Source organism: Narcine bancroftii, chromosome 6 (assembly GCF_036971445.1).
Source record: "Narcine bancroftii isolate sNarBan1 chromosome 6, sNarBan1.hap1, whole genome shotgun sequence".
In the NCBI taxonomy this organism is placed as follows: Eukaryota; Metazoa; Chordata; class Chondrichthyes; order Torpediniformes; family Narcinidae; genus Narcine; species Narcine bancroftii.
Window position 1 is genome coordinate 173580327 of NC_091474.1, and position 21649 is coordinate 173601975.

Consider the following 21649-nt stretch of genomic DNA (forward strand, 5'->3'; position numbering starts at 1 on the left):
GGCTGTTGATGCAGCCCAGGCTATTGCACAAATCATATTTCCATTCACACCTACACTAATTGCTATCTTGGGAAAGCAGCCAGCATTAACGAAAGACCTATCCCACATCTGCCATACTCTCTCCCTCCTCTCCATAGGGTAGAAGATACAAGAGTTTGAAAATACATCCCACCAGATACAAGGACAACTTCTTTCCCACTGTTATCAGAATTTTGAATGAACCTCTTGTACATTAAGGATAAACTTTTGATCTCACAAACCAAATATATAATGGCCTTTGCACTTTTTAAAAATCTGTACTTTCTCTGTAATTTTTGTTTTTGCTGACCTTGTATGGGTGATGATAATAATCAATTCAATTCAATGCAACTTAATGGATATGTTACCATTTAAAATTTTCCATTCACCCAGAATATTTTAGTCAAGAAGCTTCTGCCTGATTTAGGCTATGCTAGCTGAATTTGTTCTCAGTGTATTCCAAGCAACAATTGATGATTTTTTAAAAATATTAAAGATTATGGTGAGGTAGCAAATATTACTTGTAGTTGCCATCATAATTTGAGATCACTTTTTGAGATTGATTTTTCTAATATAATTGTTTTAATTTTCTTTAAAGAATGTGATTTCAAAATGCTCAAATTCCTGCCAACATGGGCAACTAAAACTGTCATCTGAAGGCCAACATACATGTTGCTATGATTGTGTAAACTGCAGTTCCAATATGTTTTCCAATATAACTGGTAAGAAGAAACTAAATCTATTGGCAAATTATTTGTCTATGCTATTTGTAAACTAATACTTCATACACAATCATATGTACAGCAAAGAAATTAGTAATTTAGCCTATCACATCTCTATTGACCTTTCAGCTCGCCCACACTAATCTTATTTGCCTACATTAGGACTGTACTCCTCTATGCCTTGCCCATTTCAGGGTCTGTCCCGATGACTCTGAAACCATCATCTTCTCTGGCAGCAGATTCCAGGTATCAGCCAAGAAGACAATAAAGGAATTCTCCAATCAGAAATAATGGAAGTCCAAGAGATCACAAGACATAGGAACGGAGTTAGGCCATTCAGCTCATCAAATCTGCTCCACCATTTGAGTAATGGTGGATGTATTTTTCCTCTCCACCTCATTTTCTTGCCTTCTCCTTGTAACCTTTGAAATCTTTACAAATAAGAAATAATCTGCCTCTGCTTTAAATCTACCCAATAACTTGGCCTCTATAGTCAACTGTAACAACATTTTTCATAAGCTCACCACCCTTTTGCTGAAGAAATTTCTCCTTATCTCTGTTCTAAAGGGTCACTCTTTTATTTTGAGGCTGTGTCCTCTGGACCTCGACTCTACCACAACTGGAAATGTCTTCTTCTTGTCACTCCATCTGGCCCTTTGAATATTCAGTAGGTTTCAATGAGACATCCCCTCCCCCATCTTTCTAAACTCCTGCAAGCGTTCCTTATACATTAATCTGCTCATTTACAAGATTATTCCTGTAAACCTCCTTTGACCCTCTCCAACACCTGCACATCTTTCCCTGGATATGGTGCCCAGAGTAGCTCACAATATTGAACTTCAAATGTGGCCTTGCTTTTACATTCTAGTTCTCTCAAAATGAATGCTAACATTTTGGTTGCCTTCCTTACCACTGATTCAACCTGCAAGTCACCTTTTAAGGAACCATAGATTAGAGTCGTTTTAGACTCTGCTTACCTAATTCTCTCCATACTTAAAAAAAATTCTACATCTTTATTCCTTCTACTTGCTACTCAAGACAACATTACTGATAATCAAATCTACAAGAAATGCAAGTAAGTGTTGTGCAAAGCTATTGTAATGGGGCAGTACCACACCAAGTTCAAACCCCACAAGAACATCACAGTCATGTGGTGACTTTGGCAAGGAACAAATGCTGTCAAAGTGGAGCCCCGCAGCACAGAACGTAACAGCACAACACTTCCTATGTGTTAAACATGCTCTGAGCAGGGAGCCAACAGGAAGGTGACATCCACATCATTTACTGCAAGTGATAGAACATAGAACATTACAACACAGTTACAGGTCTTTTGGCTCTCAATGTTGATCCAACCCATATATTCCTTAAAAAATACTAACTGTGACCCTATATTTTTATTCCATCCATGTACCTGTCCAAGAGTCTCTTAAATGCCCCTAATATTTTAGCTTCTACCACCATCCTGGCAAGGCATTCCAGGCACTAACAACTCTCCATGTAAAAAACTTATCCTTGATGTATTCCCTTAACTTCCCTCCCTTCACCTTATACATATGTCTTCTGGTGTTTATTATTCCTGCCCTCCCAAAAAAAAAGGTGCTGGCTGTCCACTCTACCTATGGTTCTCATAATCTTGTAGACCTCTATTAAGACTCCTCTCATCCTTCTACACTACAAAGAGAAAAGTCCCAGCTCTGCTCATCTTGTCTCATAATCATATTTTCCAAACCAGGCGACCTCCTCTGCACCCTCTCCATAGCTTCCACATCTTTCCTATAACAATGTGACCAGAACTGAATTGAACACTCCAAGTGTTGTCTCACCAAAGATTTTTACAGTTGCAACATGATCTCTCTGCTCTTGAACTCAATCCTCCAATTAATGAAGCCCAGCATTACATAGTCCTTCTTAAATATCTTATCAATTTGTATGGTGACCTTGATGGTATGTCAGTAATCCTTCCTGAACATATCTGACAAATTCAGTCCCATCAATATTAGGGAAGTTGAAGTGTCCGATAACAACAACAACCCTGTATTTCCCATGATGTTCCACTCAAGGGCACTATTGCTGAAGTCAGGACAGCCTTCCAGCAGGTGAACTTGCAGAAAGTGTAAGTCCTGGGATATGTCCACAGCTCAACAAACATCTTTCATTTCACCCTACAGCAGGCCACAGTCTCCACTTGCTTCAAGAAGACTTCCATCATACCAATGCCAAAGAAAAATATTAATAATGGGCTGAAATGACTACTGTCAGTGGCTTTGATATCTACCAGCCAGCCTTAAACCACTTCAATTTTCCTATTGGCCAAATAGATCCACAGCAGATGCTACCTCCCTAGCTCTCCACTCAGGCCTAGAAGACCTGTATGCTAATGACATCTATTTTAGATTACTGTTCATAGACTCCAGTTTTGCCTTGAATACCATAGTCCATTCTTCTCACCCATTTAAGCACAGTTGTTTAAGTGCCCACAATAACTTGCTCAAGTGAGCAATACCAGTGACAGTGACTGCAGGCTGGATAATTAACTAAGGAGAGCATCATAGACAATAATTTCCAAGAGTACACTCATTGGTATCCCAGAAAGAATAGCAATTATGATCTGATCTACTTCCTTACTGTAAAATTTGGGAACTGAGTCCTAGAATTGCACAGTTGTAGAACATTGTTAAATCAGTCAGGAATGGAAATGGAGACTGGAACTATTTATGCTTCTCTATTAGTGTAATGAATTTAATTTTGTAATAGCCCTTGGAAAAGCTAAAATATTTCTAATAATTGTTATCTTTATTAAGAATGAATGACTCAAATATTCCCTTGATACCTTGATGATGAGGTCAAGCCCAAAACATTAGTTATATCCATTGCTATATAAAGTTATATAAAGTTATATTGTTAAATTGTTATATATATTGCTATATAAAGTATACTGTTAGACCCGCTGAATTTATCCATTTTTACTTAATTGACCAGTGAATCCTTTGGGTAGGTGTGTCAGAGTATATGTTTTTGGGAGATAAATTGGGAAAGGTCTGTTGGAGTAGGTTACATACAAACACTTTAAAACAGATCTTACTTGAAATGCTGGAGCTCTGCTAATGCTAGACACGTCGGCTCCACAGATTTTGCAAGAGCTTTGGAGAGTTATCAAGAGACTTCACTAATGGATTGTTGTTTACAAAAGGCAACAGATGAAAGATCTTGTTGGAGCCACAGATTGTCTGGAAGAGAACTTGTTGTTCTAAGAGGGTCTTGTGGTTTTGCAAGCAGAGAGAGTCAAACAGGCTTTCTCTCAGAGAGAGGAAGAGAGAGAGACATAGATCACTTCTACAGTGTTACAGCTAGCAATAGAAGCTGGGACTGGAACAGGACAAGCTGGCAAGCTTGTGAAAAGCCCCATTTGGAAGATGGCCTGGTCAAAGCCCTTGTGGTTCATACAAGAGGAGAGGACTGGCAGTCAAATGTTACACTTGAATTAAGAGAAACAAAAAGGAACTCTGTGGTGACCTTAAAGAAAAAGGTTATCATCTGGAGAAAGTTGAAGAGGGCAGGTTTCATCAGCAGGACACTGGAATGCCTGATTAAAAAGGAATCAATTGTGGATGTCCTGCAACAACAAATCCCTCTCTGAAACCCCACAAGAACCTTCGTGTGCGGTAACCATTTCAAGTAGCAAAGCCTGATGAACTTTATAAATGTTAAATTCTGCGGACAGTATAAGAATTGCCTGCAACCCGTGAACTTGGAGGAATGAGAAGTGAGATTGGACTATGAACCAAAGAACTTTTCTGAATGCACACATTACATACACCTGCGCTTAGAATTAGAAGGGGGTTAAGTTAGGTTAGTTAAGTTAATAGTGATAAGTTAAAGTGTGATTCTGTTTTCATGTTTAAAGATAATTAAGAGCAACTTTTGTTTAAATAACCATTTGTCTTGGTGAATATCTATGGCTGCTGGGTTTATGGGTCCTCTGGGCTCGTAACATAGGCTACAACAAACTTTTATCACCAAAATTATATATTAATTGTTTTTTTTTAACCTTCATTTCAGATGCACAACAATGTTATTATTGCTTAAAAGATGAATGGGCTCCAGCTGGAAGTGCTTCCTGCAACAAAAAACAAATGGTATTTCTTGAGTGGATGAATGCATTCTCGATAGTGCTAATATTTTTTTCAGCTCTTGGAATTGTTTTAATCTTTGTAATAATTGTTATCTTTATCAAGAATATCAACACACCAGCTGTTAAATCCAATGGTGGTCACATTTCCTTCATCATGCTCTTCTCTTTGATGCTTAGTTTTGCAAGTGTTTATTTATTTCTTGGAAAACCCAATGATATTTCCTGCAAAATCAGGCAGTGCTTGTTTGGCATCAGCTTCACTCTTTCTGTTTCATGTGCACTAACAAAATCACTTGCAATACAAATTGCATTCAACTTTAACCCAGCTAATAACTATTTGAAGAATTTCTACAATTCATGGCTCATCATAGGTTTCTGTACAGGACTTCAGGTTATCATTTGTACAATGTGGTTAATTTTCAATGGTCCAAGAACGGAAAGAGATGTTTTAAGACTCCCAAGAGAAATTTTGGAGGAATGCAATGAAGGTTCTTATGTAGCATTTGCTGTTATGTTGGGGTACATAGCATTGCTTGCATTGATTTGCTTTATATTTGCTTTTAAAGGTAGAAAGCTGCCAGAAAATTACAATGAGGCTAAATTTATTACATTCAGCATGTTGATTTACTTCATTTCTTGGATTACATTTGTACCTGTTTATGTAACCACCAAAGGTCAGTTCCTCCCAGCAGTGGAAGTGGTTACGATTTTATCTTCAACCTATGGGATATTATGCTGCCAGTTTTTCCCCAAATGTTACATTATTTTGTTTAAGAAAGAAAATAACACTACCAGCTCATTTTTGAAAAATCTCTATGACTATTCACTGAAAAGTGCAAACATTAGTCCACACAGTCAAATTTCTCCAAAGTCTTCACTTAACTCCATTCCTCCCTTATCCATCCAAAAACACAGCTTCAAAAATTCAGTTAAAATTAATTCTAAATCTTTCTTAGAAAACAGAGTCAATTGGATGCCAAGGAAGAGATTTTCCAGTTTATAAATGTTTAACTGATGAAACAGATTTCCATCCAAAATCGTCACTTCATATTGAGGTGTAGTTATTCACATTTGAGAATACATTGTGGTAAGTTTACTTCTGACTATTGTAGCACTCATGCACTTTGTTATACTTGAACTTTGAAAGGTCAAGGTGATGACTTATGAAACAATGGACAGCACTTTAATGGTAGTTCCAAGATCCATATATCATTCATTTATTTAATTTTATTTCTTTTCTCCTCAAATACAACATCTCAAGTTGAAATGGGTTGGTAACATTGTGCAATAATTCAAGAGGCCAACAACATTCTCTCCAGATAACTTAAAATGGGTCTTTGCCACCATGAAACAAAATATCATCCCACATTTAAATGCTCCCATTACCTGGTAAAAGTTCTTTTGTTTGCCTTGATCCATGTTGTTCTTTCATTGGAAATTCAAGGAGTAGTATAAAGTGAACCAGTTGATGATTTCCATTTTCACTTGTCTGTTGAAATGAATGTACTGTGTAAACAAATCTGACAGAGCAAACTCTTTGAAAGGTTTATGTCCACAATCATACTGTGGTGCCAGTTTATACTAAAAAGAGATATGAATCTTTGGAAGCCATTCAAATATCAATTTAACTAATTTAATACAGTATGTGAGTGTTTTGAGGATTCTCTGTGTAAATTTTTAAAAAATATATCCATACAAATGTATTTACATTTTGTAAATTGCAGTTCTCTTCTGTATTCATATAAATAGTTCTATACAATAGTTGTTGATCAATGCCAAATTAAAGGAAATGCATAATATTCTTATTATTATAGAATTTCAGAAATTATATTCATATATGGATAGTCCAATTATTTTATATCACGTGTGAATTTAATGCCTCATTGATATTACTTTATTTTTAATAATAATTCTTACAGATTACAAGGAATATTTAAAAACTGATATTTGACAGCATGTCAGACCCAAAATATTGGCTCAAAAATATCCCCCAGGTCTTATATGGAAAGTGGAAATTGAGCAGGTCATCGGCTATTCACCCAGCTTCAAGAAGCCCATGGAGGTACTGGGGTTGTCCAGGAAGGGGGGCCTAGAGCTTTGTGGTGAGAAGGGAGACCACAGCGGCATCCCCCAACAGCAGTGCAAGACCATTCATTCCCATGCATCCGCCGCTGCTCCTCAATTCTCCTGGTTAGAAGGCTAACCACAGCGGCCCATGCCAGCAGCACAACATTCGTGTTTGTAGTACACACTGAAAGTACGATTGATCACTTGCTTTGAGGGGAGCGCTGGGCCTTAGTGATCAGGCTCCACACTGAGCCTTTGTTCGATGAGAACAGCCCCCCAAACAAATTGGATGAAGCACGGTGGGGGGGGGGCGCAGGGAGTGGCAGTGAGTGAGCGGTGTTTTGAGAAAGTATCGTTCATCTGCTCCCCGTGATATTTTGCCCTACCCATTGACCTGGTGACCAGCTTCTCTTCCTCCCACCATTGCTCGCCCATTGGTCTTGGCATGCCTGTCAATCGATCAGCGTTTTCACAGTAGGGGGGGAGTGGCCTGAGCTTCCGCATGCGGCGGACAGGAGGACATGTTGCCCATGTGTGAAGCTGGGGGTTACAAGCAAGCATGGGTGCCTATCTGTCATAGCCCAACACAGCAAAGAGCTCCAGTGAGTGGTGTACCAACAAATTCGGCTTCGACGTCTCGGCCATGCAAGGCTGGAGGGTTTCTATCAATGTGAATGAAGGTCCATGCGAGCACATCTAAACACACACACACACACACACACACACACACACACACACACACACACACACACACACACACACACACACACACACACACACACACACACACACACACACACACACACACACACTCTACAAAAGGCCTTCCAGGAGGAACCCATTCGCCAACTTACCTATAAATACACTAAAAAAAAATTCTTAATATTCCCTGATAAAATGAGGGGGGGGGGGTCTTGTATGCTGTCAAATATGGTACCTCATGAAAAAAACATTTAAACACCTACATTGTAAAATATTTTAAGGAATAGCAAATTATGATTTAAATAAAACTCAACTCAAATTGGGGTGCTCCTTGTTTGTGAAATCCTTTCACAAGGATTATTCACTTAGAATATGTGAAAGATTTTCTGAATAACCTTTGTAGAGATACCTCATTTATACACTGATTTTGTTCGGTTCAATATATTGCCATTACACATTGATATAATATTGTACAACCTCAGTTCTTCATTCAAACTACAACATCCTCTTCTATTGTCATTTTGAATTGTCACTGAAATTGCTTTCATTGGTTGTCTTAATTTTGGATCTGTTGAAATTCTTTTAGCACATGGGACATTTGGCTGTTGATCTGATAAAACCATGATGAGTGAAGGCCATTGCAGCAATTATGAGTGACTGATTAGTTTTTGCAGTACTCTTCAGACTTCATTCAGTAGTCTTAGACTTTGCTGTGACTCTGACTGCAAGCTATGAATGAAGGTAAAGACAGTGGGCAAAATCTAATAAATGTGAAATTAGCAAGAAATTTAAAAAAAAAGAAACGCACAGGATGCAGAGTGATCAGAATGTCACTGTGCATGATTTAAGGGAAGCTGATGTTTAGATCGATCAAATATAGCACAATGAAAGCTAAAAAAAATTATTGTTATTGCTAGAGAAAATAAATATAAAAATAAGGATATTATTTTTCATATATATAGGATAGCTGCAAGACTCACATCTGAAGTACCATATAGAGTATTGGTGTCCTTGTTACAAGTCCAGAGGACCCCAAAACCCAGCAGCAATAGATATTTACCAAGACAAATGGTTACTTAAGCAAAGGTTGCTTTTAATTTTCTTTAAACATAAAACAGAATCAAACTTTAACTTATTATTTAACAATATTAACTTAACAACCCCCTTCTAATTCTAAGAACAAGTGTATGTAATGTGTATTTGTTCAGGAAAGTTCTTTGTTTCACAGTCCAATCATTCACTTCTCACTTCTCCAAGTTCACCGGTATCAGGCAATTCTTACACTGTGCACAGAATTTAAGATTTATGAGTTTTCACCATGCTCTGGTGCTTAAAGGTAAATGGTTACATCTCAGGAAGGTTATCATTGGTTTCAAAGAGAGATTTGTTGCTCATTGGACACACACACACACACAAACTGATTTCCTCCGATCAGCCACTTCAGTGTCTTGCCAAAGAAACTTGCCCCATCATGGGTTTTCCAAATGAAAACCTCTTCTTCCAGTTTACCACATAATTCCTCTTGTTTCTCTTATTACAGGAGAAACACTCTAGCCAGCCATTTCCTCTTATAAGGATTACAAGGGTTTTGAACAAGCTAATCTCAAAACTCACAACCCGTCTTTAAAATGGGGTTTTCAACAAACCTGCCAGCTTGCCATTTTGTAGCCTCCAATCGCTACTGAAGAACTGTAGAACTCCATTCTCTCTCTCTCTCTCCAAGAGAAATCCTGTCTGTTCTTTCCTCTCTCTTTGCTTGTAAAAACCAGAACTCCTTGGAGGGCTCCAAACCCAATCTTTGAAAGATCTTATCAGCCTCTGAGCAAACATTGCTCCATTTGCACCTACTTCTACTGTTCCTTCCAAAGCAGTTTAATTATCTTTGCAAAGACATTCAATGTCTCAATTTCAGCAAAGCTCTAGCATTTTAAATGAGATGTCTTTTGTGAAGTGTTGCTCTGTTTGTGAAGTGACCTATACATTAAACCCCCCCACCCATTTTTTTAAAGATCTATTTATATAAAATATAAAACATAATATAACCCGTAACATCTTGGTTTAAGGAAAATTTTGTGTGTTGGAAGGAGTTAGAAGTAATTTACTAGATTAATACCAGGAATGGACAACTGGTCTGTTTGGAATGATGGGATGATCTGGAGTAGAAAGAGTGAAAAAGCCAACCCATTGGTGTGGTTTGGGTGAATGTAGAAAAGATGTTTCCTCATGTGAGAGAATCTTGAATGTCAAAAAACAAACAAGGGCTCACCCTTTTAAGATAAAAAGGTGAATTATTAAAACTTTCTTCAAGGACCATTCGAACTAGAATCTTTGAAAACACACAAGAAACTGCAGATGTTTGAACTGGAGCAAAAGAATGCAATCTGCAGGTCAATCCGCATCACTGGGAGATAAAGAATGGTCAATGTTTTTGGGTCAGAGCCCTTCATCAAACCTCAATTAAACCAGTCAGGGAAGCTATGTTGACCCTTTCAACACCTGACGCTTACATGGCTAAAAATTGTTTATACAATTGATTCAGTATTGTCTATACAGCTGTTCCAGTTCTGTGGGTTCTGAGATGGTTGATGAGGCCAATGTTACAGGAGGTGCATGGTGGGACAGACTGAATTCACTGTGGAAAGTGAAAAGAGAAAATAAAATGCTGCTACAGAAATTTGAAATAAAACTTGAAAATGCTGGAAATCCTCAGCATGTCAGGTAACATTTTGGAAAGAGAAATTTAGTCAATATATTTTCATCAGAACTGGAAATGGGAATAATTGTTTTCAGCAGCCAAATTATTGATGAACAAAAGGAATATTCCTGATAGGATGAAAGCAAATGGTAAATGCAGCAGCAAAAAGCAGATTGTACCATTTTATTCTTGTAATGAGTTGCTCCATCCAGGCTATATTAATGTACTAGTAACTGCTCCCTTTATTGTCTTGGAACTCACCCCATTAGACATTTTGCCTGTTCTACCCATCCCTCCTTTATCTGCTTTCCCACTGAAAACAAACTGTTTTTCTCCCTTTCTCAGTTCCATCAAGAGGTCCCAGATCTGAAACACTAACCATTTCTCTTTCCACATGTATTGCCCAGTCTGTTGAACGTTTGAAGCGTTTTCTGCTTTTAGTGTATTAAATATTAAACTGTGAACATCAGTGCAGTGCATAGATTAGAAGTGCACTTAAATCACTACTTTTACTGGGAAATGCAACTCGAGAAGGGAAATAATAAAAGGAAGGTGTTACAAATCCTGCAGTTACATGAGTGAGTGCCATGAAGCAAGAGGCCTTTAGTGGGGTAGAGTTCTGGATGGTCCACTCCTGTTCTCAACACCCTCCCAAATGTTCTTTAAAAATGTAAAAAAATATTTTCAGTGCCTTTAGGTGCTAGATGTAAGTGTTCCAGGTCTCCAAAAAAATCTGGAGGCACCCCACTACTGCCCAGACATCCACGAGTTTAGTGCTGGTTGTGCACTTTGATCCTCAAACACCACCTTTCCTGAGATAGACAAAGGCACTCTGGAGATAGTGTATCTTGTTATCAATGTCAGCAATGATTATGATTTTTTTCCCATTGAAAAGGAAATGGCCCATGTTTTCTGAAGTCTCCCTGTCGAAGAGAAGTTTTGTACAATGGAGACTGTATAATTCAGCAAGCAGGATAAGATTGACCTTGAGCTCAACCTCCAAACATTTCACATTCAGTGATCTGTGTGCTTCAGAGCTACAGCTGAAACTAGACTGGTCTGCATTAGTGAAACATGAAAAGTCTGGCGACACTGATTGTAGTAAAAACACATAGAAATGCTGGAGGAACTCAACCAGTCTCAAAGCATCCATAGCTGGTAAAGATATATTACTGATGTTTCAGGCCTAGGCCCTTTATCAAAGAATAACTAAAGAACAGGAGGCATAAGGATATAGAGAGTGAAGGTTGGCTGGGGGCGGAGTCCAGCCCAACAAAATGTGTTAATTGGATATAAGAGGAGACAAGAGAATTGATTTTGGCTCTGTGAAAGGAGAAGAGCTGGGAGAAAGACAACAGGGGGAAGAAGGGAGGGGGGATGCGGGGGTGGGGGAGTTGCTTAATGGAAATCGGAGAAGTCATTGTTAATGCCATCCAGTTGAGGATGCCCAGGCAAACGATGAGGTGTTGCTCCTCCAATTTGAGACATGTCAGCAAGGGAATGGGACAGGGAATTGAAATGGGTGACCTGGGAGATCCATGCTATTGCTGTGGACAGAGCTAGGGTGCTCAATGAAGCAATCACCCAGTCTGTGCCCATTCTCTCCGATGCAGAGGAGACCACAATGGGAGCACCAGATGCAGTAGATGACTCTTGCAGATACACAAGTGAAAAGTTGCTTCACTTGGAAGGACTATTTGGGGCCCCAAATATGATAAGGGAGGGCATTTGGGTACAAGTGGAGCATCTCCTGTGGTCAGAGGGGTAGGTGCCAATGGGACAATTGGTGGGGAGGGAGTAGTGGACGAGGGAGTCACGGAGGGAGCAGTTCCTGTGGAAAGTGGAGAGGGAAGGAGAGGGGAACATGTGTCTAGTTGTGGGATCAAATAGTATATGCTGGAAATGGCAGAGGAGGATATGTTTTACACAGAGACTGGTGGGGTGATAAGTGAAGACAAGGGGAATCCTATCCTTGTTGTATGTGGCGGCAGGGCAGAAGTACAGGTAATGGAAGATACGTGGGTGAGGGCTGAGTTGATGGTGGTAGAGGGAAAGCTACATTGTTTGAAGAAGGAGGACATATCTGATGATCTGGCATTGAAAAACTTAGTCCTGGAAGCAGATGCGATGGAGATGGAGGAAATGAGAGGAAGAAATGGAATCCTAATACGGGGAAGGTGTGAAGATATGTAATTGAGGTAGCTGTGGAAGTCAGTGGGTTTGTAGAATCTGTCGAAAGTTTGTCTCCCGAGATTGAAAGAAAGAGATCGAAGAAAGGGAGATTATTGCTCAAGATGGACCAATTGAATTTGAATTCAGGGTGGAAGTTGACAGCCAAGTGACTGAAGTCGATGAGCTCCTCATGGGTGCATGAGGCAGTACCAAAGTAGTCACTGATGTAGCAGAGGAAGATTTGAGGGGACTTTCCTGCGTAGGCTTGTAGCATGGTTGCTCCACATAGCCAACAAAAAGGCAGGCATAGCTAGGGCCCATGCAGGTACGCATGGCTACCCCTGTGACCTGAGAAAGTGAGTCAAAGGAGAAGTTATTGAGGTTGAGGACGAATTCTGCTAGCTGGAGGAGGGTGGAGGGGGATTGGTTGGATTTATTGTCCAGAATGAAATGGAGGGCTTTGAGGCCTTCAGAATAGGGTATGGAGGGATATAGGGATTGGATGCCCATGGTAAACATGAAGCATGCAAGTTCAGGGAAATTGTTAAAGTGATGGAGGGAATGTGAAGTGTCCAGGAAGAATGTGGGGAGGGACTGGACTGAGGGGACAAAACAGAATCAAGTTAAGCAGATACCAAATCAGTGGGGAAGAAGCATGTTTAAACAATGAATCTGGCAGGACAATTAGGGTTGTGGTAGGAAGTAAAAACAAGCAGTGCTGTGTTGGGAAATAATAAGGTTGGAGGCCATGCTCAGGAGATGTCCGGAAGTGATGAGTTCAGTGACAGCAGATGAATAGTGGATTACCCCCATTCCAGTGGAAAGCAAATTGGAAGTGAGGTGCCATATTTTGGTAAGAATATCAGAGAAAAATTCAGTTACAAACAGCAAATAGAGTCAAGGACAGCAAAGCAGCTCTATTTTTGTTCTATTGGATGTGCTTTATTCAGTGTCACTGTTGATACTTGGACCTTTGTTAATCAAACCTGTCAAATCTGCTGAATAATTTATTTAATTTACATTAATTCATGTTAATAATGCACATTGCAAGATACTCCTTGCTCTGTTCCAATTTATTGGCCCCAATACAAGTTTTGAGGTAGCATGGAGATTTCCTTCAGAATTGTAATATTTGAACAATTCATCCATGATTAAAATAATTCTGTGGGTAATCAATGAGAAACAAATCTTGAGATCTTTAGTTTACTGACAAGGATATAGTGCCCACATACAAAAAAAAACAGGGGGGAGGAAATCATTGCACAAAGGAGATTGTCTATTGCAGTAATCAAACTACCTATGGGCTAATGGAAAACCAATGGTGTTTGAGGGAAGGCAGGGGTGATTGAGAAAGGGGCTAGTGATGTGAGGAAGGGTATTTGGAACAATGGGAGATGGGGCTGTGATGACAATGTGGTTATTGGGTGAAATGGTTGGTATTTTTTTGAGGTTGATTAATGGTGTTTTTGAAGGGTTGTGGAGTGTGATGGTAGGTGGGAAAAGGACATTGGTGTGCAAGGGTCTGAAGTGATGGGGGTTCTGATGGAGTTTGTGAGATGTTGGAGAAGGATAAGATTGACAGAGTAGTGAGAATCAGAGGATGATGGAGGTTGCAGGGGCAGGCAGAGACATGGTGATGGGCTGAGTGCAGACAACAGTACAATGGGAAGTCAAGACTAGAAGATTTGGGAAGGCTGATGGGAGATCATGATGTGTCTCACAGGAAAGTCAAGTCCTGAGTGAAAGCTTGGTAAAGATTATTGTATGAGGGTGGGGAAAGGAGGGAGAAACATGATTGAATGTTGGTAAATTGGTAGGTGGTGAGGGCTACGTGGGTGGTTGGGGGGCAGAGAAGAGTGAAGGATATGGAGAGATAAATAGAGGGAAATGGGGATGGGAAGAGGTTTAGAGGGGGGAGACTGATGAGAAGGGAAGGAATAAAGGGAAGAGGAAAAGAGAAGGAGAATAGAGAGATGAAGGAAGGGAGGAGGGGTAAATGAGAAAAGCAATGTGTGGGAAGGTATGAGGACAGAAGGGAGACTGGGGGGGTCAGAAAAAAAATGGAGAAAGTGAGGGAGGGCAAGGGAAGAAAAGGTCTAAAGGCATTGGGGAAGTTAGGAAAGGGAGGAAAGGACAATGAAAAGAGGAAATGAATGAGATAGCAGATAGAAGGGAGAGAGTCAGAATGCTAGGCAGGAGAGAGTGATAGGGACACAAGAAAGATGGGTGACAGATAGAGTTAGTGGGATTTGCTACTGTGGGAAATGGGCAAAAAGAAAGAAATAATGGACTCAGGGACTGGTGAGTGGTAAATGAAGGGGCTATGGGTAGGGATGGAGAAGAAGGGGAAGGGCACATGGGGACTAGATTGGTATGGGGAATTGGGAATAAAGAGATGGAAGAAAGGGAGGAAATGCACTGTCTAAGAAAAGGAGAGTGGGAAATGGAAGAAAAGGAGTGAAAGGAAGTGAGGGGTAGGCAGAGTTCTGAAGTGGGAAGGGATGGTGGGGGAGGTTATAGTGTTTGGATTAGTGGAGTTTGGGTGAAGAAGGAATGGTTGGAGATAGAATGTTAAAGGTTATGAAAGATGGGTGAGGGATGGTGTAGGAAGAGAGAGTAGGGGTAGGAATGGACAATGGAGAGGGATGTGTCAAGGGGAAATAGGGTGGAATATATCGTGAGATGGGTGGAGGAAAGGCAGAACAATGGGTGATGAGAAGGGTAGGAAAGAAAGACAGCCAAATGAGGAGGGATCAGAAGGGCAGAGAGGTGAGTAAATGAAGGGGAAAAAAAACCCAAAGATTCAAGTAAGGGAAGGGAGAAATGATGGGTTAGGGGAGGGCAAAAGGGAAGGAGAGTGAAAGAGGAGTGATATTACAAGGGAAGGGTTGTGGAAGGGAAGGGATGAAGAGATGGATGAAGGAAAGAAAGGGTAGAGTGAGAAGTAATGAGATGGGATGTAATGAGAGCAAAGGATGGAGAGTAGATAGGTGGAAGAGGGAGTAGAGTTAGATCAAGGAACCTGTAATAATTTCCTTAGGAAATTAAACACAGGTTTAATATGAACTTATCAATGAAATTGATCATTCCCAGCACTCTCAATATGCCTTTTTTATCATTGGGTCTGGGCATCTCTAAAATTGCTTTCACCTTGCTTTTGTCTGGTTCCATACCTGCCTCTGACAGTTTATTTCCTGAAAAGGTGATTTTCTTCACACCAAACTGACATTTTGTCAGGCATGAGTATCACCCAAACAGTATATTAAATGTTTAGTATTTTATACTATCTTCATGCAGTTTTGCCAGAAGCCCTGGGATTCATCCAATTTAATGAAAATCTTTGCACTGTCTATCTCACTTGCAATATCATCCCTGGATCGAATCTGATAATGTTCCCTCTTTATATTGGTATTCAAGTCTTTTGGGTCCATGCAAATGAGTAGGTCACCGTTCTTTTTTACACACACCATTGAATTTGCCCATTCTGTGGGCTCCTCCACTTTCTTTATGACCTCTAGTGACATCATTCGGTCAAGTTCCTGCTTGAGCTTTTCTTTTAGTGGTGCTGGAACCTGCATCCTCCGTTAACTGTATCTTATAGGTGAATGGTAGAAGTCCAAACTCCTTGAACATATTTGGAAATTGATCCAGTATTTCCTCTACCCAGTTCCATGAATTGTCACTGTTAATGTGGTACACCCTCTTGACTAGGCTTAAGTTTTCACATGCTTTGTCACCCAGCAGTGATTCGTGTTCATCTGGGACTACTGTGAACCTGAGCTGGTGCTCTTCATCTTTAACTTTCACCTTGAGTTTACATGTACCTTTCATGTTGATGCAATGTCCATTGTAAGCTTTGAGCTGTACAAGATTTGTACGTGTCTATGGCTTTATCTTCATTGCCCTGATGTCACACTCACAAATGAAATTGACCTTTGCCCCTGTGTCCAGGTTGAAAAGAATATTTGTTCCATTTGTATGCAATGACACAGTCCACTAGTCCTGCTCAACTCTGTTCATGCAATAGGAAGTGTTGCATTGTTCACTGTCTGCTGGTTTATAATCTTCCTGCACTACCATGCCCATAAGAAGTGTGGCACTGAGAGCAGTTTTTTCTCTTGTGTGTAAAGTGTCTTTTATAGTGCGTTCACCTGTATTTTTGTTTTGTTTTCCTTTGGAAAAAACATTCCTTTGTGTAATGGTTCTGCCCTTTGTACTTATTACAGACTTTTTCATTGTTTTGATACATGTAAAGTGCCACATCATTTACAAATGTATGTTTCTCCTTTTTGTTGTTTTCTATATCTTTTTTTTTTGTTAATGTGTGTGAACACACACTGTGGCTACGGCTTGCCTTCATTTTCACTGGCTTTTGTACTTTCACCAAACTTTTTTGTGAGCTGCTGAGCTAATTCACTGGCGTGGCGTATCTTCACAGCTCCAGCTATGGAAAGCTTTGTCTTTTGCAGCAACATCTCTCTCATTTATCAATAAACCCAAATACAATCTAATCACAGATCATTAAATCTTGCAGGGATCCAAAATTGCATGTTCTTTCTTTTAATTTCAAGTCTGTTAAGAATAAAGGCTCTTTATTAAGTATCAAAGGTATCTCCCTGAAGCTGTGTGAGTGAAACATGTACCTTTCAAACATTTCATTTTACTTTGGTTCATCAGAATTCTCAATAACCTTGTCGAACATGCCCTGATCTTCTGCCTCAGCAAAACAAATGCTTGAGGTGCTTGAGTGCAATCTTGCAGGCATCAGGTTTGCTATTGACTCCAATAGCTTGCAGGTGCAGCATGAATCATTGTTTGAACAGCGTCCACTCGTTGTTTACATTTCCAGTCCAATTTACAGGATCAAGAGTCTTTACATTTTCATTTCACTGCTGCTATATTGACTGATTCTCACTCTTGGTACTGTTACAAGCCCAGAGGACCCCAAAACCCAGCAGCAAAAGATATTCACCAAGACAAATGATTATTTAAACAAAAGTTGCTTTCAATTATCTTTAAACATGAAAACAGGATCAATCTTTATCTTATAACTATTAACTTACTTAGCCTAACTTAACCCCCTTATAATTCTAAGCACACGTGTATTTACATGTGTGTAAGTTAAGAAAAGTTATTTGATTCATAGTCCAATCTCACCTCATTTCTCCAAATTCACTGGTTGCAGGCAATTCGTATTCTGTGCACAGAATTTAACATTTATAAAGTTCACCAGGCTTTGGATCTTGAAAGGTATATGGTTACTGTTCAGGAAGGTTCTTGTCAGTTTTCAGAGAGAGATTTGTTGTTTGATGGGAACAAACTGATTTATTGTAATCAGCCACATCAGTGTCCTGCAGAAGAAACTTTCCCCATAAGGGTTTTCCAGATGATGACCTCTTCCTTTCAGGTCACCACAGAGTTTCTTTTCGTTTCCCTTATTTCAAGTGAAAGATTAGGTGGTCAGTCCTCTCCTCTTGTATGGACCACAAGGGTTTGACCAGGCTGAGCTAAGCACTCTTCAAAAATGGGATTTTTCCATAAGCTTGCCAGCTTGTCCTGTTCCAGTTCCAGCTGCTGCTGCAGAGCTACCATAGAACTGAATTCTCTCTCTCACAGAGAAAAACCTGTTTGACTCTCTCAGCTTGCAAAACCACATGACCCCCTTAGAACAGCAAACTGCACTCAGAGAGCCTGCAGCTCCAAACCTAATCCTCCGAGTTCCTTCATCCGCCACTCTCCAAAACAATAATCCATCAGTGAAGTCTCTGTAGACACTCCCCAAAGCTTCTGAAAAAGCACCTGGAGCAGAGCTCTAGCAGATCAAATGAGATCTGTTTTGAAGAGTCTGTATGTGACCTACATTAAAAAAAACTGCCACAATTTATATTCTTTTAAACATATAAAACACAACACAACCTGTCACAATTCTATGTGATGTTTCTTTTATTGGAATCACAGTACTATGTGATGTTTCTTTTATTTGAATAAAGAAACTTGAGTTCTTTTAAAACAACTATACAAAAGAACTCATTCAGGACCATGTGGAGGAATCCATCTTGAATCCAACGGAAGCTGCCACAAACCAGTCTCCAACTTCCTGAAGTGGTCAGGAGGATTACGAGCATTCTATCATTACAGGGAGGAGAAAATATTATTTTTCCTATTCACCTTTTCCAAAATGGTGCCAACCCATTCCCAGTTAGAACCAAATATAATCTTCCTATTAATATTTGTTGGTCTTAACAAGCCAGAAATTGACTTCAAGTGATGAAATCTAACCCTTAATGATTTACATGCAAAGAGAGATAATATACTCTTTTACAACTCCAACTGAGAGGGTCAGGCTGCAATGTATTCTCATGGTTGAGAAAAAGAGTAAATGTTTCAGGTGTTACAAATTGGGTTAATAAAATTATGATAAAATATGTCTTTAAAAGGTATAGATTGTGGGGATTAAGTTTAGCTATTAGTATAGGGACACTTTACAAACAGACATCTCAACATCACAAATAGATATTAACATTTCACAAAAGACATCTCTGAATATTTTATTTATTAAAAACCTTGATACATACATTAAAAAAATAATAGATATAATACAAAATACATGGTGTGTGAATATATATATATTATATATATATATATATATATATATATATATATATAAATAAATAGATAAATGGATTTAAATAAATATATATATATATCTTTCTTTCTTTGGCTTGGCTTCACGGACGAAGATTTATGGAGGGGCATGTCCACGTTTGCTGCAGGCTCGTTTGTGGCTGACAAGTCCGATGTGGGACAGGCAGACACGGTTGCAGCGGTTGCAAGGGAAAATTGGTTGGTTGGGGTTGGGTGTTGGGTTTTTCCTCCTTTGTCTTTTGTCAGTGAGGTGGGCTCTGCAGTCTTCTTCAAAGGAGGTTGCTGCCCGCCAAACTGTGAGGCGCCAAGATGCACAGTTTGAGGCGATATCAGCCCACTGGCAGTGGTCAATGTGGCAGGCACCAAGAGATTTCTTTAGGCAGTCCTTGTATCTCTTCTTTGGTGCACCTCTGTCTTGGTGGCCAGTGGAAAGCTCGCCATATACATACACACACACACACACACATAAAAAAAACCTACACCCCCTACTCCCCACCCTCCTCCCATTTCACCCCTCCCACTCACCCCCTCTCCCCAGTACCAACTAGTCTACCCCTCAAAGAAAAAGAAAAAGAGATGTAAACCAGAATGACATAATAATTAATTAATTTACATGGATTAGCATAACACCACAACTATGTGGTTGGAGAATTCAAAATTTTAAGCCCATATGATCCAAATAAGGGCTCCAAATTTTATGATAAAGAAATAGTTATCACGAAAATTAGATGTTATTTGTTCCAATGGAATACAAGATCTCAATTCCATATTACATCTACATATACTCAAATCAGTCTCATTTTTCCAAGTAATTGCTAAATGTTTTCTGGCTGCAGCCAATACTGATATCAAAAATGCAATTTGAAATCTAGTTAATCTTAATTCTAAACTCAACTTCTTAATATTACTTAAAAAAAATACTGATAGATCTAATATAAATTTCACTTTAAAAATAACCTAAAAAATCTTTAAGTCGCTTCCAAAAAGGTTTAACCATTTCATATGACCAAATAGAATGTAAAAAAGAATCTATTTCCTTCTAACAACGAAAACATAAATCTGAAGAAATTAAATTATATCTCCTTAATTTTTCTGGAGTTAAATATAATTGATGTATAAAATTATAATGAACTAACCAATATCTCACATTAACAATTTTAGTCATACTATCTTTACATAAATTTCTCCAATAGTCTTGATTAATAATTATTCCTAAATCTTTTTCCCATTTTATCCTTGATTTATGCAAATCTTAGGCATTTTATTCTGTAATATGAATACATTTCAGATATAAATCCCTTTGTAGCTGACCACTACACACGCACACACGCACACACGCACACACGCACACACAGTGTGGCAGGTTAAGCTCACTCCTTTATTAGGACTGGAAAGGCTGCTTTTATACTGATCAAGTTCCCGCCGTTTTTGCTGATTGACTGAGTCACCATATGAATAACAATAGCGGGTGGGAACGTCCATGCATATAAATGCCCTTCTTCCCCAGCCTGTTTCTGCTGAGTTAGCTGGGCAGCTAGACCGACATCATTTTAGGGCTGTTGGTCTAAGGCTGCCCCAGCTTCTACCCCCGCCAGTTCATTGTCCTGTGAGTCACTTTAGCGATCTCTGTCCGCATCTGCTGCCGCTCGATGTTCCAGCCCGATCTCTGCAACTGCGGGCCGCCACATGAAACCCCCCTCCCCCCCCAAGAACTGACATTACAGTCTATAGTGTCTGTAGGTACAGTCTCCAAAGTCTTTTGTGGTCTGCCTCTGTGTCACGGTGTTGGTGGGTCTGTGTGGGCAGGCTTGATTTTATCTGTAGTGAAGACCTTTGGTTTACCACTGATGGCTAGCTCGAAGTGGCTCTGTTGTTCCGGATGACTTGAAAGGGACCTTTGTATGGCTTCTACAGTGGTGAACAGTGGGGTCCTCTGCATACAAACACATACTCATGGTCCTTGAGTTCTTTGGGGATGTTGAACTTGGCTTGTCCGTGTCTGGAGGGTGGAATCGGAGCCAGGTTACTGACCTTTTCGCGCAGCCTGTCCAGGAAGGTGGCTGTCTCCTCCTGCTGTCCTCTGGTCTATGGAACGAAATCCCCGGGATAGACAAGTTTAGTAGAGGATGCATGGAGGTCTTCTTTCAGCGCTGTTTGGATGCCCAGTAGAGCCCATGGCAGCTTGTCCACCCAGTTGGGGTCCTTGAGTCTGGTCATGAGGGCAGTCTTGAGATGCCTGTGAAAATGCTCCACTATGCCATTGGCTTGTGGGTGGTATGCCGTCATATGGTGTAGATGAGCGCCCCATAGGTTGGCAATGTTGGTCCACAAATTGGAGGTGAACTGTGTGCCTCAGTCAGAAGTGATGTGCTGTGGCAGTCCAAATCTTGCAATCCAGGATGAGGGGAGTGCTTTGGCACAGGACCTGGTGGATGTGTCAGCCAGAGGGATTGCTTCTGGCCACCGGGTGAAATGGTCAACCACTGTGAACAGGTA

The 21649-nt window shown here is 39.9% G+C and overlaps 1 protein-coding gene across 2 annotated transcripts in view; it reads left to right on the forward strand.

Moving 5' to 3' along the window:
- Positions 1-6677, forward strand: part of gprc6a (G protein-coupled receptor, class C, group 6, member A) — a 33037-nt gene extending 26360 nt beyond the window's left edge. For both annotated transcript variants that reach the window (XM_069886779.1, XM_069886780.1), the window contains exons 5-6: positions 617-740; positions 4800-6677. In XM_069886779.1, the coding sequence (XP_069742880.1) occupies positions 617-740; positions 4800-5875 (1200 nt within the window). In that variant the 3' untranslated portion in view covers positions 5876-6677. The remainder of the gene's footprint in view (positions 1-616; positions 741-4799) is intronic.
- Positions 6678-21649: the final 14972 nt, after the last annotated feature.